This window comes from Heterocephalus glaber, unplaced genomic scaffold, assembly GCF_053883595.1.
Source record: "Heterocephalus glaber isolate CG9 unplaced genomic scaffold, H.glaber_assembly_v1.0 deba00000470, whole genome shotgun sequence".
In the NCBI taxonomy this organism is placed as follows: Eukaryota; Metazoa; Chordata; class Mammalia; order Rodentia; family Bathyergidae; genus Heterocephalus; species Heterocephalus glaber.
In genome coordinates this window covers 27,022,737-27,046,771 of record NW_028258145.1, presented here as the reverse complement: position 1 = coordinate 27,046,771, position 24,035 = coordinate 27,022,737, and the positions used below count along the sequence as shown (strand labels likewise).

Here is a 24,035-nt window from a genome sequence, read left to right as displayed (position 1 = left end):
TTTGATAGATTCTTTTACTTATCATGTAAAAACAACTAAGGACTTTAACAGAGGCTACTTCATGCTTTATTCAGGTTCCAGTCTATGGCCAATCATTACTACCACACATCTGTATACACCCTTAATTTCCTTGTCCTCCTTGGGCTTAACTGGACTCTTCTGGTTAACCCAGAACCCTAGTTAAATCCATCTTCTCACTAAGTCTATGCCTGAGACCATGTAGCTTAAAAAATTGAGCACGATAAACTCAAGTGAGCCATTACTGGTTGGCAGCAGTCATCTTCTCTGTCTCTGGTCCACTCACTCTCCCTCTCACCTAGATGAGTATTTCATACCTTCTCCCTCCTTCTTGCTCTCACTCTCAGTTGATGGACTTTCCTTTTTCTCCTCCACTGTTCTTTCTTAGCTGTTTACTTTACTTCCTAATTTGTTGAAAAAACTAGAAGCAAGCAGAAGAGAAGCTCCACAAGCTCCTGCCATAGAATCAACACCCACCTGCATCTGGGCCCATAGGCTCTAACCTGTCTTCTATTCCTACAGGTGAAGCACTGGTGCTCCCAGCTAAGGGCAACCCTTGATTTTATACACAAGATCCCAACTCCCATGTTCTACTCAAAGATTCTGCTCTTCTACTTCAATATTACCATAATTTTTACTGGATCTTTCACATCTGCCTACAAACAATTTTTTTTTTTTGCATTAAAAATAATCCCCTTGTAACACTACCCCTTCCTTTCCTTCCTCAAAATGCTGTCTAATCTCTGTATCCAATTTTTCTCTTCCTATTTGCTCTAAGATTCCTTTCAATTAGGCCTCATTTCCCACCACTCTTTCTAAACTGACTTTATTAAATTACAGGATAGATTCATATAGCAAAAGTCAATGGCTGCTTCTAATCCTCACCTGACACAGTTCATCATTCTTTTTTCTTATACTTTCTCTACCTGGCTTCCAGGTTACCAACCTCCTGGTTTTCGGCCTATTCCTCTGGTCTTTGCTGGCTGCTTCTCACCTCTGACTTCTAAATGCTGGAATAACTCAGGACTCAGGTCACTTCCTTTCTCTTTCTTATTTATATTCTCTTCCTTAGAATTTAAAGTCCTGTTATGGCTTTAAATGACATTGACAATACAGTAATAATAAATTCTTACCATAAATCTTCTGCCTGCATTACCTTTTTAAGACTCATACATTCAACAATTCATGTGACATTTCTACATGGATGACAGGCATCCCAAACCCAACAAATCCTACCTGAGCTCCTGATACACCTCCCTATTTTAAACTTACTCCTCTCAATCTTTTCCACTTCAGCAATCTGTCCTTCCAGTTGTTCAGGCCACAAACTATTCAATCATTCTTGATTCCTCTCTTCTTATCTTGGCCCTAACCAATCCATCAGCAAATTCTGTTAGTGCTACTTCTGAAATATACACAGAATTCATCCACTACAGGAACCACTACAGGTATTAATTTCATATTAAGCTACTTATTTGAGTGATTATTTAATCATAAAAATTTGGATTTTTCAGAAGAATATTCAAAATCTTTCAAAGTTTATCAAGTTGACTGAGAAACAATGTAACATGGATTGCTTTATCTTTTAAAATAGAGTTCTGCAGGCTTTGCTGTCAAAATTCACTCTCTGTGACATGGTAAAACGGATCCTTATCAAGTACAATTTTCAGTAAAACAAGAGTCTTCAGACTTTAAAGTTGAAGCACCAGCATTAATGCTGATAGTTTGTAGTGCAAATGAGAAGGAAATGCAGGTATGCTTCGAAAAAAAAAGGGAGTATAAAGAAAATAAACAATAGGACAAGAGAGAGAAAGAAATATATATAATATGGACTAGAGTATCACTACTACATGACTTAGGTGTCACAAAAGCAGCAGTAATGTCACAAATACAAAAAGCTCAGAGTATCAGAAGTCTGGTAGCCAACCATTTATATAGTCATTTTTTTAAACCAGCTTAAATTTGACATCTATTGATCATTACTGCAAATAACATTTCCTTATGTTCCAAAACTTCTGAAAAAAAAATCTGTGATTATAACAGAAATTAATGATCTTACACTCTATCAAAGAACATTTTAATATTGGCAAGAATACAAGGGAATACCTGTAAGTCTAGGAATAATTGTTTTGTTGATGACAGTAGACAAAATTTTTTTATCAGGATTATTGTCCTTCTTTGTATCTTCTACACTACTATCAATAAATTCTTCTATAGACGTGAACCATGACATTTGTTTTACACCTGTGGAGCCCAACTGACAAATGAAATTATCAAAGTTATAAATAAATTCTTAAACAGCAGTGTATATTTAAAGTTATCAACTTTTTCAAAAATTACCAGAACTTTTCTAAGAATCAAGGCAAATACTTCCTATTTTAATACTGTGTATGGCACCAGAGCACCAAGGCTAGGCAAGGTGACATGACTAAGACATGGTGCCTAGGCAATCAAAAAAGGCTGCATTTCATGGATTCATTTGTGCAAGACAGAGTGGTACCTCAGCTCACAAACTGAATTCTCTCCACAATTCTGGTCCCAAACTGAACCAGATGAGAACTGAATCAAATGTCCCCATAAGGTCAACTTTGAACCTAACCATTGAATTTGATTCAGTTCTCATCCAACTCGTTTTGTGACTAGAATCATGGAAAGAAGCAAGTTCGTGAACTGGGGTACCATTATATTCAACAAACTTGTGCCAGGGCCTTCAGAGCCAAACACATGGTAAGTCCTCTGCTTGGAGCAAAGTATTCATTTGATAGGCACTTGAAATGGTCATAAAATTTGTTTAGAAAAATTTATTAACTTTAAACAAAATTTACTTCTGCTCCTTGATTCTCATAAGCATAAATGTGTAATCTGCTGTGATTTAGCTTATTAGTAAATAGGAGGTGACCATTTATTATTTGCTGAATGGATGAATGAAATGATCTTTGCTACCAAATTCAGCTAGAATGGTTAACACACAGCATAGCATATGTGAGGCAGTGAGGTCTATGCCCAGTACTACAAAAACCAAAAACTGTTTGCTGTACTGATGTTCAGTACCACTCAGCCTTAAAAATCAAGTGAGATGGGCTGGGGATTTAGCTCAGTGGTTCCGCTGGCTGCCTTGCAAGCGCAAGGTCCCGAGTTCAATCCCCAGTACCAAAAAAAAAAAAAAAAAAAAAATCAAGTGAGAGCCAAGAGAAGAAGACTGTAGCAGAGGAGTTAAGGTGCTCATTTCCAGACTATTATTCCAAAGCTCTAGATTTCAGCTCCAATCCTATGGGTAAGGTGTTTTACAGCTAACCTGATAGCAAGGAAATTTAAGCAATTAATGTGACCAGAACAATCACATATTAAGCACACCTTAAGTGGATTCCAATCAATCAACTGAACTCGTATTAGAGGATTTAAAAGCTTTGGTATGCATAAACCAATGAAAGCGTCATAGTAGGAATCAGGAAACTTTTCTCGCCATTCCTGAAATTTCAGTAAAATATTCTGGATTTTACAAAAATCATCATCCACATCTTCAAAAACTTGCTCATGATCCTGTAAAATGTCACCTGTAAATAAAATAAATCTCTTTATATTATGCATTTTAAAATTTGCTTCCTTGTAAACAGAGTTACATATTACTATGTAATCAATTCCGCTGAAAACTTTCCTTTCACACTGACATAAAATTTATTTTCATTAAAATATCACTTTATTACTTTGGTAAAAGTGATAATAGGAACACTAATAAATTTTACCACTTACTGAGCCTCTGCTACATGCCAAGACAGGACAAACACATCTGATTTCATCAACCTAACTATCTCCCCTACAGGTTAGATATAATCTATTTATTTACAGATAGCAAACAATATCAGACTGAGGTCAAGGAGTCTGCCTATGATTACAAAGAATAAAGCCTCTCTTAGAACTCAGTCTATTGAACTCCAATGCCCGGAATCATTATAATCTTTCATAATGCCAAAAATAGTTTCACTCAATTCAATTGTTTTAAACTAAAAATGGTAACTCAGGCAGTATGCAGTAAAGAAACCAAAACACTCACGTGTACAGAAGAAAGTCTAAGGGGGAAAAGCTATACAAGATGCAAGAATATGCACAGTGCTTCTCCATAATATTCCATTTTTCCAGAAGTATGAAAAGTCATAAAGGGGTAAAAAAAGTTCCATTTCTCCTAAGTTTTCCTGTGTTTTATATAGCTCATAGATTTAAAGGCAGTCACAGCAAAGTATTTCCTATCATTTCAATTCTTCCAATCAAAACATATTAGACACTTTTTTTTTTTTTTTTTTTGGTACTGGGGATTGAACTTGGATCCTTGAGCTTGCGCAGCAGGTGGTGAAACCACTGAGCTAAATTCCGGGCCCAAAACATATTAGAAACCTGGTAAATGACCTTGGTTTTTCTGGAAGTCAGTCATCTCTGTGGAAGGCAGTTCATCATCACTCGATGTCCCCTCCTGATGGTTACAATTCCCAGTAAATGTCCTTGCTTGTCTTCTTTTTGACCTACATTTTTCAATACACCAAAAATAAGTGAAAAGCAAATAGCTCTTGCTGAAAAAAAAAAGCTTTAAAACAAATATAGTTATCATTTAAAATGGCCAAAACCACGGCATCATATTAGCACACAATTTTATGTTACTATGTTTGACACATTTAGCTTCCTGTGTTTGAGTTGGTGGGTCTCCCTTTTTTTTTATAGCACAATCTCAGAACATTCCTAAGGGCCAACTAGTTTCTAAGAGAGGGTAACAATTAGGAGCAGCTTCTAGTTAAGAGCCTGACATATATCATTTTACCTAGTCCTTTCCACTGATCCAAATATAGTCAGTGTCGTTAAAGCAGTTGAAGACTGCTTAACTACACTTTGGTTTGATATTCATCTCACATTAACATGTCAGGTTAGGATTATATCAAATAGTTAATTATATTTAGGTAGTGAAAAGTATACTTGCTCAATGATGGTTTAAGTCTTCACTTTATATAGGTACCTTCGAGATTCCACCTCTTCTAAAATTCTTTGAGTATTTTCATCTACAGTCAAGCTTCCATTTGTTGATGTCTCAGCTTTGCCTGTTAACATACAATACACACACATAATATGCTTAAATTGTATATTTTACTGTGCAATAAAATTTCAATGTTAACTCCCTATCACAGTATTAAAAGGCATCAACTTTGCTAGCTTAAAAAATATACCTTGACTGGAAGTAGTTTAGCACTTGAGAATAGTAACAAAATTCTACGACAAAGTTTCTTTCTCTCACATTTTTTTTGGGAATTTTACCAGTTTTATCCATAGCCAAATGCTAGATCTTATTCATCTTATTGCCCATTTTAGCATTTACTATTATTTATGACTGACCAAACGTTGTATATTTGAAAGTCACTTTGCCTCTGCTTTTACTAGGTACTTAATTTCAAGTCTCATCATACACAGACAAATTATGTCAAAGTAAGACATCATTGGATTAAAAAAACTAATGTAAGAATTAAAAAACAGACTCCAAATTTTATAGAATGAGATCAGACAGATGAATCCATATTGAAACTAACAGAAGCAGTCTGTAGAAGAGCCCTCAAAACAGTAAGGCTGTATCTGTGGCAGAGTCTACAGATTTATGACAACTCATCTCAAAACTCATCAGATGGCTTGTGCTCGCTTTGGCAGCACATATACTAAAACTCATCAGATGGCCATGTAAATATTTTGTCTCAAAGAGTGAGTGATTAGAAGTTACAGTATTCATCTTTTAACTTCAGGCTTAAGGTATTTTGAACTACCTCTAAATATTTTAGAATTTTGGAAAGGGATAGATGAAAGGTTAGAGGGAAAATACACAAAAAACATTTTGTATAGGGATAAAAACATTTTTATTCTCTAGATGGTATGTTAGCTTAATGAAAAATAAATCATATTGAACATAAAAAAACACTAACGTGATAACTGCTGTAAATACGTTGATTCATGTTTTAATTCATCTTGCCTGCGTTTCATTAAGGTCATAGCTTGTTTTAAAAGGAGTGCATGCATGGATGATTCTATTTCTTGGATGTGGATAATCTGAAATACATATACAAGTAACACTTTGCAGGTCATCCATAACGAACTATAAAATATATAAAAATTATTACTTAGAAGATATATAAGCATATGTATACACTTGATTTTTCTATGAAGAAATGTTTTCAATGCTATCACATATCAGTTATAAGATATTGTAAGCACAGACCTAGAAGCACTTTTAATATCAAAAAGAAAAGCAACCTACTATATGGAGACAGCTATAAAAATCATAGATAATGGGACCAAATGGGATGGAGGAAGGAACATGGACATGAGTGACAGAAAAGAGGAAGGATTCCCCTTTGTTTGAGATGGGAAAGTAGAAGAAAATGTGAGGCAATGCAGCTGTTCCTCAGAGGCCAAGGGGCAGACATAGGGAGGCACTTGAAGAAACTGTTAGGGTATGAAAAATTGCAGCAGAGGGGCTGGGGATTAAAAGAAAGAAAAAAAACCATGAAGAATGGAAGAAAACTAACCAGACACAGGTAAGGAAGTTGTGAAGCAGAATCACGACCAGTTGACATTGGGACTCTTATTATTTCTTGGACAATATTTGCTTCCCCTGCAATGATGTTTCACACCTGCTGCCAAGGATTCATCAATGTGTGCCCAGTGAGATTTTAACAGTGTCCTTTTTCAAGGATGAGTGAAGAAAAACATTACGTTGTAATAAATACCTTAGAAAGTAACTACCAAATATTAGAAATTAGCCTACATAAAACAAAAATAAAGGACAAAGCATGCAAATATTTGTCATTTTAATTTAGTGTGCAAAAAACAAAACCCTCAAAGTATAAATTGAAAGATTAACAAATCCGATAATATAAAAATTTCAAAATATGTGAATGTCAAAAATCAAAAAATGAAGTCAAATTGAAAAGTTTACATCAAATAGGATAAATCATTAAAATTTTAAGCTATAAATAAATGTGCATTGCCACTAAAAAACTAAAACAATGTGCCCATTGTAAAACATGTAAAAAACATGTGAAAAAACCAATTCCCCTGAATAATCAAAATAAGAGAGCAAAGAATAAACAAGCCACAAGAAGAAAAACTACAAGTAGCTAATAAAACAATGGCTTTGTCTGAGATCAGAATATAATATACAAAACCAAAATCTATTCTTCTCTCAATCTAGTTAACTAAAAAAACTGGTAAAATTTTTCTGGATGACACTTCACAAGATGCTTACTAAGCATTAAAATATTTACATTTAATAATTCACTTTTTTTGACTTATTTCATTTTTTAGAAATTTTTTTAAACTGAAATTTTAACAAAAATTTTGTAGACAACATTTTATATAATATTACTCATAGCAAACTAATTGTAAAATAATTGCAAAAACCCTATATTAAAAATGTGTAGGACTTTGTTTCCGTTTTTTCCCTTTTCTCATATTTTTTCCTTTCCCTGCTTTCCTTTCCCCTACCCCTCACACTTCCCCTTCCCCTTTGGACCTTTTCTTCGTATTTCACATTATCTATTATACATTTTGATCCTCATTTACACTTTCAGTTTTTCACACCGCAGAAACTATTTAGTATTTACACATGTGAGTCCTATTTATTTCACTTAAGAGTATCGCCTCAATGTGCATCCATTTAGCTATAATAGGGAGGAGTGGAGGGGTTGAAGGGAGGGCAGGGGGATGGGGAAAAAAATAAGAACCAAGATATATCATGTAAAGGTACAAATTCCCAATGATGAAAGTTATCACATTGTATACCAAAAATGTACTAATAAACTTTTTTTTATTTATATATATATTTATTGGTACATTTTAGGTATACAATACATTTACATTTATCATTGAGAGTTTGTACCTGTACATGATGTAGCTTGGTTCTTATTTTTTCCATTACCTGTGCGCCCTTCACCCCCTCCACCCTTCCCTATTTACATAGACTTTGATTTCATTTTTTTTTCTCTCATAATTTTTCTTTTCCCTTCTTCCCTTTCCCCTTCCCCTCTTGCCATCCCCAAATCCTTGGACCTTTTCCTATTTCAAATTATCAATTATTCATTTTAATCATTTTCATCCTTATTTACACTTTCAATTTCTCACACTAGAGAAACTATTTGGTATTTACACATGTGTGTCCTATTTATTTCACTTGAGTATGGCCTCAATATCCATCCATTTAGCTATAAATGACTCTAGTTTCTCATTCATTATGGCTGAGTAGTACTCCATTTTATAAAAAAGCCACATCTTCTTTATCCAGTTTCCAGTCGATGGGCACTTGGGCTGTTTCCAAGCTTTAGCTATTACAAACTGTGCCGCTATAAACATGGGTACACATATATTGCTGTGGTATGACTCTTTCAATGTTTGACATTACTGGTCATTCGAGAGATGCAGATGAAAACAACCCTGAGATTCCACCTCACCCCACAAAGAATGGCTGCTATCAAGAAATCAACCAATAACAAATGCTGGCAGGGGTGTGGAGAGAAAGGAACCCTTCTCCATTGTTGGTGGGAGTGCAGACTGGTGCAACCACTGTGGATATCAGTATGGAGATACCTCAAAGAACTAGGACTACAGGTCCCATTTGACCCAGCTATTCCCCTACTGGGAATCTTCCCCAAAGAATTAAAAGAATTGTACTAATAAACTTAATGAATAAAAAAAAAAAGTGTAGGAAAAATGCCATAGAAAAACATTATATAGTAATTTAGACTTTTACCTTTCTAATTTGCATAAGGTATCTCTCAAAAAAGGAAATATTATGTACCTTTTCATTTAGACAGTCAATTAAATTTTCCACATATATTTTCATGCTTTTATAGAACTTATAATTTAGAGCTTGATTTGATGAACTCTCTAGATTCTGGATTGTACTCTTTGAGCTCTTGATATCTTCTACATATCTTTCATATTCTCTCTGGTGTGAGCGATGAGTATTCTGTAGCAATGTTAATCTAAAAAATTAAATTAAAATTAAAATGCTTTACTTTTCAAACTTTTCCTTTTAAAGTAGCTTTCTACTGCAAATGTTTTCAAAGATAACTTTGAAAGGACACTGATGAGTATATACACTGGATTTATTATATTTGATAAGCAGAGGAGACCACAATTAGAGATGTTTCAAGGGGGAACCATAAGAAAGGACACTGGTAGGGTTTCATAGGTCAATGCTAATAACAGGCTAGTTTTACAGAAGTTAATGAATGTGGTTTTAGGCTAATATTGATGAAAAAGTATAAACTAGGTTCTGAAAAAAAATCAATGATCTTATATTTCAAAGTCCACGTGCAGTTAGTGTTAATCCGTGGTCCTAGAATATGGGTATCTGAATGAGTTGGCATTAACGCCACTTAAACATGCTATGGCTTGGGATGATTCAAATTTACGTTTCGTGACCATCTGTTTGCTGTAAGAATCTGCTGTTCCTGGAGGTGCATTTTGCTTCCTCTGCTGCTGTTCTGTTGCAGTTCCCTACAAGCTGCTCTGTTAAAGTTAAGATGGTGTACTTTCTTTCAGCTCTTGTGAATAACCTATATCTCAACTGATGTTACAGGAAAAAACAGTCCAATATAATTCAATGACTGTTTATCTCTCAAAACTCAGCCACCAGTCATACATATACATCAATGGAGGACTAAGAAACACATTTCCTTCCTTCCTTCCTCATTCTTTCTTCTTCCTGCTTTTCTCATTCTCCACTCCTCCTCTTTCTCTTCTTTCTCTCTTTTGTCCTTCTTCTTCCCCTCTCCGCCTTATTTACAAAAACAGAGGAGCTGCTAGTTTGTCAAATTCCTAGAATATGAGAGATAATATAATATCTAAAAACTGATACATTTCAAGATGTTGAAGCATTTATTTCACTACAAAATGCTACAAAATTCTTTTCTACATCAAATCTTCACTTAAGTGAACAACTACAAGTACATTTTGGTTGCAATGTGATGAAAGAATGAAGTACTTTAAAGCTGATTTATAGAAAAGACACTGAGGAACAAAAAATTGAGCCTATTCTCAGGAGATAGAAAAGCAATGAAAATGTTCTTTTAAAAGCAGAACCAAACCCTCTCCTTTGTATCAAACTGTTATAAGGACTAATTCAGCATATTCATAATTCAGCATATTCATTGTTTCATATGTCTAATAACACATAATAAATCCTGAGCAGTCTAATACAAAATAGAAATATTTAAAACATAACAATCTATGAAGTGTTTTGCCATACTTTTACCAAAAATATTGCTTACATTAAGGTTAGTACTATTTAAGAGATAAGTATTAACACTGGTGGAATAAAAGCTGTGCTTAAGGCAACCCACACCAAGAAACAAAAATTTGGCCTGCACCACAGAGAACTTTCTCTGTTAATTTATGATAAGGAAAAAACTTCAACAGATTAAAAGATTTACAGGAACAAAATTTTTATTATCTATAGCAAAAACAGAGGAAACTTAGAAATCAAAATGTCCACTGGAGAAATACTTATGTAAATTGTGATATATTCACTACAGGGATTTTTTAAAAGTTAAGACTTTCTGGCAATGTAGAAAAATGCTTTTTCTGTATTAAGTAAAAAAAAGCAGAATTTTATAATTACTGATTTTAGGTTATAAAAAGTGAAAAGACAAAATCAGTTGTGTTGATGTGGTAACACAGCAGGTAAATTTTTTTCTCTATAAATCATTTATTAAAAAGAATGTAGTTCTTTCTCATTATTAAACGTTGAGTAAAATGTAAATTTCAAAATAATCATGACTCACCTGGTGTGTAATTGCTTCTTTATAATTTCTAAATTTACTGGCGGAAATGAAATGGAAATAGCAAACTTCTTCACTGTTAGAGAATCACTGCTGTAGGAAAGGTCTATGTCTCTTCCCTAAATAAGAAAATTAAGTTTTAAAAAAAAATTTCATTTACCTTACAAAAGAGACTGGATACCTTTCTTGCTCAAAATCCCATGCATTTGTTTTCATGGTAATAATTAAATGTTTTCAAAATCTCCAGTTTTAAATTTTAAAGCATTGAATTCATATATAAATCTGATTTTTCACAGAAGTTCATTTCTTAAAGCGTTCAAAGCTCATTTTGTTTATTGTCTAATATACTGTGTAGTTCTGGAAGAAGCAATGTGAGTAAAGGCACTATTATTTGGGTTTTCTAATACTTGTAAGGGAATGAATTCCAAATACATCTTACAAGGTCATAGAAGTCACAGTAGTTTCTCTGGCTAATGACAGCTTATTACCACTAAGCTTGAAATGCTCAAAGTGTTGTGAAGAACCTCTATTTCAGACAAGGACATATGGAGGATGTGTACCAGATATTCAGCAAACTCATTAGCTTAATTATCCTTTTTATATTTTCCATAAAGCCATCATCCTTTCTCATCTCAATTTTCACCAAGCCTCCCAGCTGGCTCCAATCTTACCTGCAAATCCCCAAACACTCCTGATTCCTTCAGTTTCAAATCTCTTACACCATAAACACATCTGAACAACCCATTAAACTATCACTACTTCTGTGGAGGCTTTCTCAAACCTTCCAACTTGCCATCCCTCCCAGGTCATCCTGGATTGTCTGGAAGATCCCGAAGACATCTGTAAAGTAGATGTCCTTATAGGAGCCCGCATCGACGAAGATCAGGCCGCAGGAAGGCAGGGGCAGGGATGAGTTTAGCCATCAAAGTTCAAGAAACCACCAGAATAATCAGAAGCTGGGAAAGGAAAGTACAGATTTTCCCCTTGGCCCTTGAAGGAGGCACAGTCCTGCCAACTTTGATTTCAGATATCTGGCTTGCACACTAGGAGAGAACAATTATCTGTCTTTTTAAATTACCAAGTCGGTGGTAATTTGTTACGGTAGCTACAGAAATCTAATATATACAGTGTTAGAAAATATTACCTCTGTGATTTTTACTGCTTTTGTCATTTGCTGCTGTTCCCAAATATCCTGATTTTCATCTTCCTGGCTCTTTTCACTTGTTTCTTCATTTCTGCTTGCTATAAAAAGAAAAAAAAAAGTTCACAAATAAACATTTTATATTTTCCCATTTCCATCATAGGAGCCATCATGTGTAGGGGGCTGTTTTATGCAGGTTAAATACACTTTAAACATTATTTATTCTTCACAGCAATCAGGAAGGCAATGCTATTGTGCTAACTATATGAGTGAACTCACATACTGTGGTGTGAATAACTTGTCTGAAGACTTTGTTGCAGCTAGAATTGAAATTCAGTGATCGGACTTGAAAACCTACACTCTTACTGCCCATGCCCACTCAAACATTTCAGCCCCACTAATGTGGAAAAGACTGAAAAATATGAAATGTTTGATTTTTCTTATCAAAAACCTCTAATTCCTACCTGAGAATTTAAACAAAAATAATTCTGGGCTTACAAAGAACCACACTCTCATTCTGAAAAAAACATTTGAAGAAACATTTGGTAAGACATATGTTATAAAACAGAAATGTGAAAATACCTTTTGAGACTTGAGTATTACTGCCAAAAGAAACCTACACCTAAAATCTCTAAAGAATCTTAGAAAATAAGCTAAGATCTTTTAAGATAAATAAATCTTTAACAACTATTTTTACAAATGTGATAATAAGTTTCTAATGTTTCAAAAATAAGACTACGTATAATTTCTTTAATCTGTCAAAAATCAAGTGGGGGTCAGGCCTTTGTCAACATTATTACATATACCCTATGATAACAATATTTTGATACATACACATCTTTTAGAGGCCACAATGGCAGGACCAAATTGATAATAAATAAAAACCAGCATCAACATTCTTTACAATGTGAGATGGTACATTACATTTTAATGAAGATTTTATCATCATATATTCTAATGAAAAATGCCACAATCATATATTGGTCAATAAATAAAATATGTACCTATTTCTTCAGCTATTCTTTGTCTAAGTGTTTGGGGCTTTGGGGTAAATAGTATTCTTTTATCGTGGTCATCGGGCTCACTCTCAGGATCCTCATCACTGCTTCTTTTCATAGCAGAGCTGGTGGAGGGATGTTTTAGATCCAAAGGAATATAGTCATCTTGGACCCTGGCCAATTCACGTTTTCTACGGGCTGTCTGAATAAAAGCTGCATCGGGGATTTTAACTGAAAGAAACAAAGAGGAGGACAATGAAAACCAAACACCAACAGAAATGCCTCAAATACATACCGGTTACACTTAACAAAAAAGGTATCATGTTCCTAAATATTTTGATACATGCCATATAAATTAATAAATCTATCAAAATCTACCTCAGTAAAGAAAGAAAATTAATTTAATATAGATGAAATGCAATTTGCAGAGATGAGCCCAATCTAGATGTATCAGGAAATATAGCGAAACCATTCCATCTTATTTTTAGCTCTCTTACTCATCAGGTTTTGTTGACATCTTGTTGAAGCTGTTTCTCACTTCTGGAACCCCTGAGTGGCACTAGATGACAACACCACTTCAATCACTATGATCATGAAAAACCAGCCCACACATTTCCAAACACTGCCCTCTCTTCAGGTGGGCAGTGCTGCAAACACTTGATAGCCATACTCTCACAGTATTTAACTCACCATCTTCTACAGCCACACTGTTTTACAGTAGCCACTAGCAATATGTGACCATTTAAATGTAACTAAATTAAAAATTGAATCCTTCAGTTGCACTAGCCACATTTCATATGTGGCTACTGGCTACTGTACTGGACAGTGGAAACACAGAATCTTTCCAGAACAGAACATTCTATTGGGCAGGGCTACATTTAGACTAAACAAGGCTTCAAATGTCTACCAGGTTCAAAATTCCTAATATTGACTTCATCACTTAGGACTTCTGTACCTTGTAAAACTGGATAAGGAAAAAAAAAAGATTACAAGGCAATAAAGCTATTATTATTCAATGACTTAATAAAGAAGCACTTATTACTAATTAGCAATCTTTTAAAATATATTTTAATTATTTTCAAAACAATGTGTCCTTTATAAAGCTACATATTTTACTCCAATTTTTTCAAAGGGACTATAGAGCTTCACTAGACTGCAAAACGAGTCTTTAACATAAAACAAGTTATAAACACTTGACTAAAGATCCAGATAAATATTTTTGACTTTGTGGGATATAAAATCTGTCATAACTTCTCAACTCTTGTCACTGCTGGGCAAAGTAGCTTTAAACAATAAAAATGTAACTGAAAGAATGTGGCTGCAAAACTTTACAAAAACAGGTAGTAGGTTACATCTGGCCCACAAATGGTAACTGGCTGACCTCTGGAAATAGACTGGTCTTTAAAAAAAAAGATCATATCATCTTGAGGGCTATTTTTAGTTTCTTGTACATATTAAGTTATCTTCTCTAGAGTTTTAGATATGACACCATGTACTTGAAACATCCTCAATGACAAATTCTTATCATCCTTCAAGTATCATGGTGTGGTGGTTAAGGTGGAGTGTCAACGTGATTGCCTTTGGGATCCACCTGGGGGATTGGTGAAGAACACTAGTGGGTGCATGAGTGGGTCATAGAGGCATGGCCTTGAGCTCTACATCTGGTTCCCTTACCCCTTCCTCTCTGGCACTGCCTCCCTGCTCTATTTCCTGGCTACCATGAACTAAGCTGCTTTGTTCCACCACATCCTTTCATCGTATTTCTGCTTTGGAGTCAGCCAACCATGGACCAAATCCTTTCAAAACATAAGCCAAATTAAACTTCTCGTCCTTTAAGTTACGGGTGTCTGGTATTGTGTCCAGCAACTGGAAAGTGACTAACAAACAAGGTAAATCTCCCAGTATAGCACAGCAGTTAAAAACAAACCCTGAAGAAGACTACTTTGGTTTAAGTCCTACCCCAGCCTCTTATAAGCTGACTGACCTTGGAAATGTTATACAGTGAAAATTCTGTCATTCTAATAATCAGGAGTAAGAATCTACTTGCCCCACATTCCACACTTTGTTGTTTCATCAACAATAAGGATTATAAGGAAACACTGATATTACAGGGACCCGGATTCAATCTTGAGTGTGCGCGCACGCGTGCACACACACACACACACACACACACACACACACAGAGAACTTCTTAAAACTATAAAAATGACCAACCTACTGATGAAAATTTTCTTTCTTCCAGAGAGCTAGAGCTGTCAGAGGATGAACTCTGATCATCTTTACTCTCTGAGGAGTGGTGTGTTCCATCTTCTTCATCTGTTGATAGATCAACTCTTCTGGATTCTAATTTTTTCAAATATAACAAGAAAGAGTCAAAATATTGGAATCAATAATTGAATTCTAAACAACTGATGGCATATATATATATATATATATATATATAAAATTGTGATATTTCGACCATACTCCACATATTAAAGGAGATCCTTCTCCTACTTCCAGTCTATCTAAAATAACTGGATGGTCTATTAAATGTACAAAGACTTACTCTATTCACATTATCTATACAGTAAATAAAATGTTTCTAAAAAGATGCAACAAGAAAAGGGAAAATTAAAGAAAAACTAAAGTGACAGAATTATCAAATCTTGCCAGTTAGCATGTATCTTTTTAAAGCTGTGAATGATTAAATGGAAGCACGCATAAATCATTTCTGCTCCAATGCAATGGTTGCCTTACACCTGTGTGACTTAACTATAAGCTGAACTAACCACTGCTTCCAGGACAGACACCTTATTTGAAAGAATGACTGAAAGACAAAACTTGGCTATTCAGAAGTGGATACCTGACAAATAAATACTTTATGAAAAATGTACCTATCATTGAAAGAATTAAAGAGATTAAGTGAAAACTGGAGTTTTGGAAAACATCTTCCACTGTGAAATTGATAGCTTCCCAATACTCTAAGAAGATCAGAGGTAATATTAACAGTAATATTTTGATAATGTATAAGAAAGTACATCAAGATGTGTGAACTTAGTGAACAGATACCTCCCAAATATTCAATGGCTGATATTAACAGTCTTGAATGAGTGAAAGATCTATGCAAAGTGCAAAATAGACCTATGGATTTTTGTAACAGATTATCAAAATTATTGATGTGTTTTAAGATTTCATGTTGCAACTTTCCTTTTCACAAACTATTATTCTTTGTACTTTGTTGTAACATTAAAGCAGAACATCCTTAGTAATCTAAAAAGTACTCCTCTAACCATATATCTGTGAGAGGTTGTGTTTTCTTCAAAACGACACAGTACAAGAAATTGAATGCAGAAGCAGCTATAAGAATTCAGGTGTCTCCTCTTTAGTCAGATATAAAAGAGATATGCAAACTGAATACAATGTCACTATTCCACTGTTTTTGGAAAATAGTTGTTTTTCACAAAATTTTACTTATTCTTACATGTAATGAGTATTTTTTAAATTAATTAAACATTTAAAAAATGTCTGATATGGTAAGCACTAATAGATATAACATGGAGAAACAAAAGTTCTTGTGATCCTTAAACATTTTTAAGAGTTCAGTATAAAGGTACTCCAAAGGTCACAATTTTGAAAAGTGCTCTAAGAGCCAAAGGTAAAGTCAACTCCTGGCCTTAATCCCCCCTACTAAAGTTTAACCAGATGACTGACACATTTTACAGTATAAATATGAAAGTCATCAGAACTTTATACAAGTAGGTCCTAACAATGACCAAGAAATCACAAAGATTATTAACCTGTAAGACATCATGTAAAGGGAACGAAGCCATGGTTAACTTCAGTAAATAACAATTTATTGTACATAGTACTTGTACTATGATTGTACTGAGATTTTAAATATTCTCATCACACAAAAAAACACAAATGTGAGATAATGCATGTTAATTAGCTCAATTTAGCCATTCTTCAATGTACACAATTTTTATTTCTAAAAAATCAAGTTTATAAGAAATCACTAAGATTTCTTTAGTGAGACTAAAAGGAGTGGGGAGAAAATTTTTGAGCTCAAGACTAAGCAAAAACTGTTTTCCTTATTAAGTACCAAACTTAGAGCAACACATTTTATGTAAAGAATTTATGCTGCTTGAAACCCGTATTTAAGAACTCAAAGCTACTTCAAAGCGACACACTGTTATTGAATGTCATTAGCGGCACATCCCACAGCATCATCAATCTCTATTAGGATTCTTAAGTGTTACATATGTCATTTTTTTAATCTCGGATTTTGCAAATAACTGATGAAAGCAAAAAGCCAGAAAAGAGTTCCCAAATCTGTGGACTATATTTTTTAATGTACTATTCTTGTTAAGTGTACTTTAGAAAACATGGGCAAATTTTCCAAAAGGTACATACAACTCTCACCAATGTATGCTACCAGGAGTTCTTTCACTACTTTCTGACGCCTTAGGTTCTTCACAAGCATCACTTAATTTAACTACAGGTCGGCTGATGGTGCAAAAAGAGCCACCAGCGTGCAGGACTCTATTCCCCCAGGCCCACTCCAGCCCTGGGAGCCCAACGTGGGCATGCAGGCCGCGGGCGAATGCTTGCAGGTTAAGAGCTCAGTATCTCCGAGACCAGCGCGGGTGGTGATCTGCAGGTTTGGGAACCTCTAGAGAACACCCAGGGCCCCTTCCCGCCCCGCTTCACCTGGGACACCCGAGCCGCCGTCCGTGCGTCGGGAGCTCGCCCAGACTCGACCCCGGCCCCGAGGGACCCGGGCCCGGCGCTGCGGCCCCGCCACCTCAGAGCGGACTCCGGGGAGCGGACCTTCCTCCGGCGAGCCCGGGGACCCCTGCTCGGTCTGGGCCTCAGGCTCAGCTGACGGATCCTGGTCGCCATCGCTATCGCTAGAGTCCACTTTGCGCCGCCGGAAGGTTCTCTGGGGCCTGTGAGCCATAGTTAAGGCCGGGTCGCCGCGCGCGCTCTCGATCTCCTCCGGCGCGCGCTCCCACTTCGTCCGGCTGCTGCGTGCGCGCGCCAGCTCCTCCAGCCGCAGACGCCTCTTCATCCTACGCATGCGTGATTTGTCTGATTGGAGAGGTCCGCTCTTCCGGCTTGGAGTTGGACGAGACAGAAGGTTTTCCATGCCACTTCCGTACCGCGGCGTTTCAGAGAGTTTCTTGTAGTTTCTCAGGCCTGAGTCCAAGCACAGTAGCGCTCTGTACTCTTTGTAGACTCCTTTTAGGAACCACACTATGTTCTAGATTCTGAAGTGGAGCTGGATCTATTGTCCTGGACAGAGCTTGCTCTAACCGAGAATTGAAAATCAACGGGGAAGTCTGCTGTGATTCTGATGGGCTTTCCTTTGTATGTGATTTGTTTCTTTTCTCTCACTGTTTGTAGAATTTTATTCTTCTGTTGGATTTCTGGAATCCTAACTATTATATGCCTATGTGTAGATTTTTGATCAAGGCCAGCTGGAGTCCTATATTTCTCACTTACCTGTATGTCAAGTTCTTTTCCCCTAATGCAAACCCTCAAGGCAAGAAGAGCTTGGAGTGATGTATTTCAAGACCTCAAGGAAAACAGCCTCCAACCCAGATTGATGTACCCTGCAAAACTATCTTTCAAAATTGATGGAGAAATAAGATACTTTCATGATAAAGAGCACCTCAGGAACTTCATGAATATCAAACTGGCACTCCAAAAAATTTTAGACAATACCCTGGGAAAAGACAATGAGGATCACAACCTCAGGAAACCCAGAAGAATGAATCTATTGGGAGTGAAAAATTAAACGCAAAGGGGGAGAATCCAACAAAAAGAAAAAGTCATGACAAGGCTTTTAAAACTTTTAACTTCATCTCCCTAATGAGTGTATAATTCAATCTTGTTATTCTACTGATTAGTATTTTTTCTGATTCTAGAGTTGCACACCTTTCCTTGTGCTATACTGGCTATTTATCATCTTCTTATGTCTACTTTTTAATTGGGTTGTCTATTAATGAGCTCTAAGAATTCTTTATATATTCTGCTCATAGGTTATATGCATTGTAAATATGGTCTGTTTAAGGACTACTTTTCATTTTAATGATGTCATTTAAAGTTCTAAATTTTGATGGAATCTCATTTATCAATTTGTTTCTTTTATACATCATGTCTTTTGTATCCTAGGTAGTTCTTGCCTACCCTGAATTCATAAACATTTTCCCTTATAATTTCTTCTTAAAGATTTATACTTTTAGGCTTTCATATTTAGGTTCATAGATCCCTTCAAGTTATTTTCATGTATGGAAATAAAGGGTTGAGGTTAATATTTTATATACGGGTACCAGGTGTTATAGTGCCATTTGCTGAAAACACTATCTCTTCCTCGACTCTTGAATTGAGTTTATATTCTATAAAATGCTAATGTTAAAAAATCTTTCAAAACTCAGTGGACCATATATGTGTGGTTCTATTTCTAGATTCTCTCTTTTATTCCAATGATGTATATGTCTTTCCTTACACCAACACTGCTTTGATTACTGTAGCTTTAGAAGAAGTCTTAAAATTAGGTACTAAACGTCTTCCAACAAGGTTTTTGTTTTTGTTTTTAACTTTTCTAGGTCCTTTGTACTCCTACATAACTTTTAAATTTCAATATGCAATTCTTCATTTATAGCAAGTATACACAGACCTGAATTTTTATATATACCTTGTGTTTTCTAATCCTGCTAAATTCAAGTACAAGTTCTAGGGTCTCCTAGAGATTTCTTAGTATTTTCTCTGTAGATGATCATTTCATCTACATATAAAGATTTTGCTTCTACCTTGCCAATCCTATCCTAATTGTGTCATTTTATTGCCAGACTATTTTGGATTGGGCCTATGTTTCAAAGTTTAATGGACAGATGAAGAGTAGGCACATCTGTCCTTGTTTCTCACCTTAAGGAGAAAGCATTGTATCTTCTCTATTCATATAAGGCGTTCTGGCTGGAAGTGTGGAGTACATGTCTTTAATCTGTTGAGAAGGTTCTGTTCTACTTCTAGTCTCCTGATAGCTTTTACCATGAACAGCTGTAGAATTTAGTCCAGTACTTTTTCTCCAACTAGTGACAGAATCATATGACTTTTTCCTTTCCTCTGTTAAAATGATTTTTGGGGGTGGATCTTCCAATGCTGAACCAACACTGCCATCCCTATAACAAAATCACTTTCTACATTGTGCCAGATCTGACTTCTAATAGTTTGATTTGTTAAACAAATTTCTATCTATGTTCATACTTTTTTCTTCTATTATCTTTATCCAGTTTTAGGATTAGCACAATGTTGAGTTCCTAAAATGAGGGGAGAAGTGTTCCTTTTTTCTGCTTTAATTGTTTGATATAATTTTTCAGTTAAAATGTTTATGAGCCTGCTGTTGTCATATAGGCTGGTTTTCAAGCTACGAATATACTTTCTTTAATAGGTGCTATTCAAATTTTATATTTCCTCCAGAGTTAGTTTCATTAATTTGTCTTCCAAGGTACTTCTTAGAAGTTGTCAAATTTATTTCCAAAAAGGCTTTTGTAATATGCTTTCTATATCCTTTTAAATTCTGTAAAATCTGTGGTAATGTCTCCTAGATCTTGATATTATAATTTAAAAATGTATAATTGATATTGTGTAACAGGAAGAAAAGGTCTAAAGGTGTAGGGGAAGTGGGAGGGGTAGGGGAAAGGAAAAAAGGGAAAAGAAAAAATATGAGAAAAGGAAAAAATGGAAACAAAATCTTTGCAAATAGGGAAGGGTGGAGGGGGTGAAGGGAGGGCAGGGGAAGGGGAAAAAAATAAGAACCAAGATACTCATGTAATGGTACAAGATCGCAATGATGAATGTAACTGTATTTTATACTGAAAATGTACCAATAAACTTAATGGGGAAAAAAAAAAGAAAAACAACGAGGGTGTGTGTTAGGTCTGGGACATGTGAAGTCTACGTATAAGATAAGTGCATGGATAAGCGAAGATCAAATGATAGTTCACAGGTAGTAGGACTTTCAAGAGATCCTGATTTTGGATTTGGATCCTTTGCTCCATAAAGAAAGAATGTATTGTAAATATATATTGAATGTGTGGGTGTCTATACATAATATATATATATTATATATATTGCTTAGAAAGATGCACAGACCGCAAGAGAATGGGTGTAGCAAACTTGGACTGTATTCACTAGGCTCTGTGAATAAAGAGGAAGCCTCTACCATGAACTTGGAGTGTTCTGTGCCCTTGGTGAAACCTACTGTTACTTGGTTGCCTCTGATCACCTCCATCTGGAGCACTTAAACATTGAGTTTATTTAATTTGTCTTGCTGGGATTGGTCCCTGCTATAGAGTTCAGAACTTCCTATGAGTTTCATGGAATGGATTATTTTAAGAGATTACATTTTCAGCTTCGTAGTTTATGTCTGTGTTTTTTGTAAAAATTAGTCTGGCTGAGAATCCATTCATGCTGCCCTTTAAAACATACTCTTTTCTCCTTTTCCTGTCCCCCTTTAACCCCTTTTCTTGTAATACTTTGTCCAAAACAAAACTCTGTGCCTCATCCAACATTTTATTGTCAAGAAAGTGAATTTCTCTAGTGTCTTCATAAAAATCCCCTTGCAAATCAGATGGTTTCCAATGTCTCTCAGCAAAATCTGTGAACCAAACCAAGCTGTCAGTGCTACAAAGCAAAGGCTTGTTGCCCGAGGTGCACAGGGGACAATATTTAGGCACAGGATTTTTCCAAGAAGAAAACCTTTATGGCATAGCCAACCAGCAGTGAGTTTCAGAGCTATAATTTCAGATGTGTGTTCTCATAGATTATTGGGGAAATTTATAGGGAGAAGGGAAAAGCTACTTGACTTGATGGCAAAAGGGGTGGTTTTACAGTTCAGCTGGCCTTCTAAATGGTCATCATGTCTCTTCACAAGTTGTATGTTTCTTTGGGTGGGAATAATGAGTTATATTCTGTGCATTGATTTTTGAGAAGTTTGTTATGTGCAATGATTTGATCTAATAAGCTGGCCTCTTTGGCTCATATCCATTCTTGAAAAGCCTATTTCATACTGTCATCAGTAGATTGTGAAGGCTTCTGAAACGCAACTTGAGCACTTCATTATTTGAGAAACTTGTGTCTAGGTGGATCTGGCTTTACTGATTTTATCAGCTGATCATACACAGTAAATTTTGATGACACATAACAGAGTTTTGTATGAGTCTTAGACACTTTCTCATTGGTAGAGCAAAATACCTCACACCCACAATTTAAAGGAAGACAGTTTTATTTTGGCTCACATTTTCAGTTCATAATCACAGCCTCCAAGGCAGGAAGTGGATGATGAAAGGGTCTGATGGAGGACAGCTGCTCACATCGTGGTGGTAGAGAAAGAAATGGGGAGCTGGGGAGAGAGATACACCCTTCCAGGTCATCCCCTCAGTGACCTGCCTCTTCCAACCAGGGCCCATGTCCCAGTAGCACACTCAGTGGCTGAACTCACCAGTGGACGAATCCACCCATGAATATATCACCCTGATGATGCAAACACCCTCCAAAAGCCCCACTTCTGAGGGGATGAGAGTTTGAGGGGACAGTCGAGATCCAAACCATGTAAATTCAAAGAGTATTGTAAGAATTGATTGACATTAAAAAATCAGTCCCTTCCACATGGGGAGAGTTTTCTCAGCATTTTAACAAAAAATGAAAATATATAATTGGCAATGAACAATAACACCTTCTAGCAATAAGTAATAGCCATCTGTGAATGCATGAACTATTGGGAGAGTGAGCTTTTTTTTTAAGTTTCTTGGTCATAGATCTGATATCTGGCTGAAGGGTTCTCCATACTGACCACCTTCTTTGTTTTCAGAGTCTGTATCAAGTAGCTTCCTCACATCTCCGTACAGCTTCTTCTGTAAAGAATCCAACAGAAGCTGTAGCTCAGACAAAGGTCTACTATCAAGAATATATAAAGAACTGAAAAAAATCAGACCTCCCAAATTCAAAGACCCAATTCAAAAATGGGCATCCAAAATGAACAGACATTTCTCAGACAAAGAAGTAAAAACAGCAAGTAAATATATGAAAAAATGTTCAACATCACTGATCATTCGAGAGATGCAGATGAAAACAACTCTGAGATTCCACCTCACCCCACAAAGAATGGCTGCTATCAAGAAATCAACCAATAACAAATGCTGGCGGGGGTGTGGAGAGAAAGGAACCCTTCTCCATTGTTGGTGGGAATGTAGATTGGTGCAAGCACTGTGGAAATCAGTATGGAGATACCTCAAAGAACCAGGACTACAGGTCCCATTTGACCCAGCTATTCTCCTACTGGGAATCTTCCCCAAAGAATTAGAATCATACCACAGTGATATATGTGCACCTATGTTTAAAGTGGCACAGTTTGTAATAGCTAAAGCTTGGAAACAGCCCAAGTGCCCATCGACTGGGAACTGGATAGAGAAGATGTGTTTTTTTTTTTTTTTATAAAATGGAGTAATACTCAGCCATAAAGAATGAGAAACTAGAGACATTTATAGCTAAATGGATGCATATTGAGGCCATACTCTTAAGTGAAATAAATAGGACACACACATGTAAATACCGAATAGTTTCTCTAGTGTGAGAAATTGAAAGTGTAAATAAGGATGAAAATGATTAAAATAAATAACTGATAATTTGAAATAAGAAAAGGTCCAAGGGTTTGGGGAAGGTGGAAAGGAAAGGGGAAAGGGAAGAAGGGAAAGAAAACAATTATGAGAAAAAAAATGGAATCAAACTCTGTGTAGATAGGGAAAGGTGGAGGGGGTGAAGGGTGCACAGGTAATGGGAGAAAAAATAAAAACTAAGATGCATCATGTTTTGGTACAAACACCCAATGATAAATGTAAATGTATTTTATACCTAAAATGTACCAATAAATATATATATTAAAAAAAAAAAGAATCCAGCAGAACCCAATCCTGGGTAAAGTCCACAGATAGCTTCAAAGGACACTGAGTCCATTTCCTGGCTTTTGGAGTCTTCCAGGGACCTCCCAGGCTCCAACCATTGTGGCAGAGACTAAGCATCACCACCAGA

The 24,035-nt window shown here is 35.8% G+C and overlaps 1 protein-coding gene across 3 annotated transcripts in view; it reads right to left on the bottom strand.

Annotated features, from left to right (window-relative positions):
- The window catches only part of Gcfc2 (GC-rich sequence DNA-binding factor 2), a 29,149-nt gene extending 11,168 nt beyond the window's left edge, over window positions 1–17,981 (bottom strand). Inside the window, exons 1-11 of one of the 3 annotated variants that reach the window (XM_004844644.4) lie at window positions 17,655–17,981; window positions 15,177–15,305; window positions 12,969–13,193; window positions 11,968–12,065; window positions 10,827–10,942; window positions 8,837–9,023; window positions 5,967–6,090; window positions 5,018–5,099; window positions 4,420–4,532; window positions 3,373–3,572; window positions 2,125–2,275 (exon numbers count right to left, since the gene is read on the bottom strand). In XM_004844644.4, coding sequence (XP_004844701.1) covers window positions 2,125–2,275; window positions 3,373–3,572; window positions 4,420–4,532; window positions 5,018–5,099; window positions 5,967–6,090; window positions 8,837–9,023; window positions 10,827–10,942; window positions 11,968–12,065; window positions 12,969–13,193; window positions 15,177–15,305; window positions 17,655–17,904 — 1,675 coding nt within the window. In that variant the 5' untranslated portion in view covers window positions 17,905–17,981. Of the gene's footprint in view, window positions 1–2,124; window positions 2,276–3,372; window positions 3,573–4,419; window positions 4,533–5,017; window positions 5,100–5,966; window positions 6,091–8,836; window positions 9,024–10,826; window positions 10,943–11,967; window positions 12,066–12,968; window positions 13,194–15,176; window positions 15,306–17,654 lie in introns of those variants that run through there. The other 2 variants (XM_021258247.2, XM_021258246.2) reach the window with 2 other exon arrangements.
- Window positions 17,982–24,035: the final 6,054 nt, after the last annotated feature.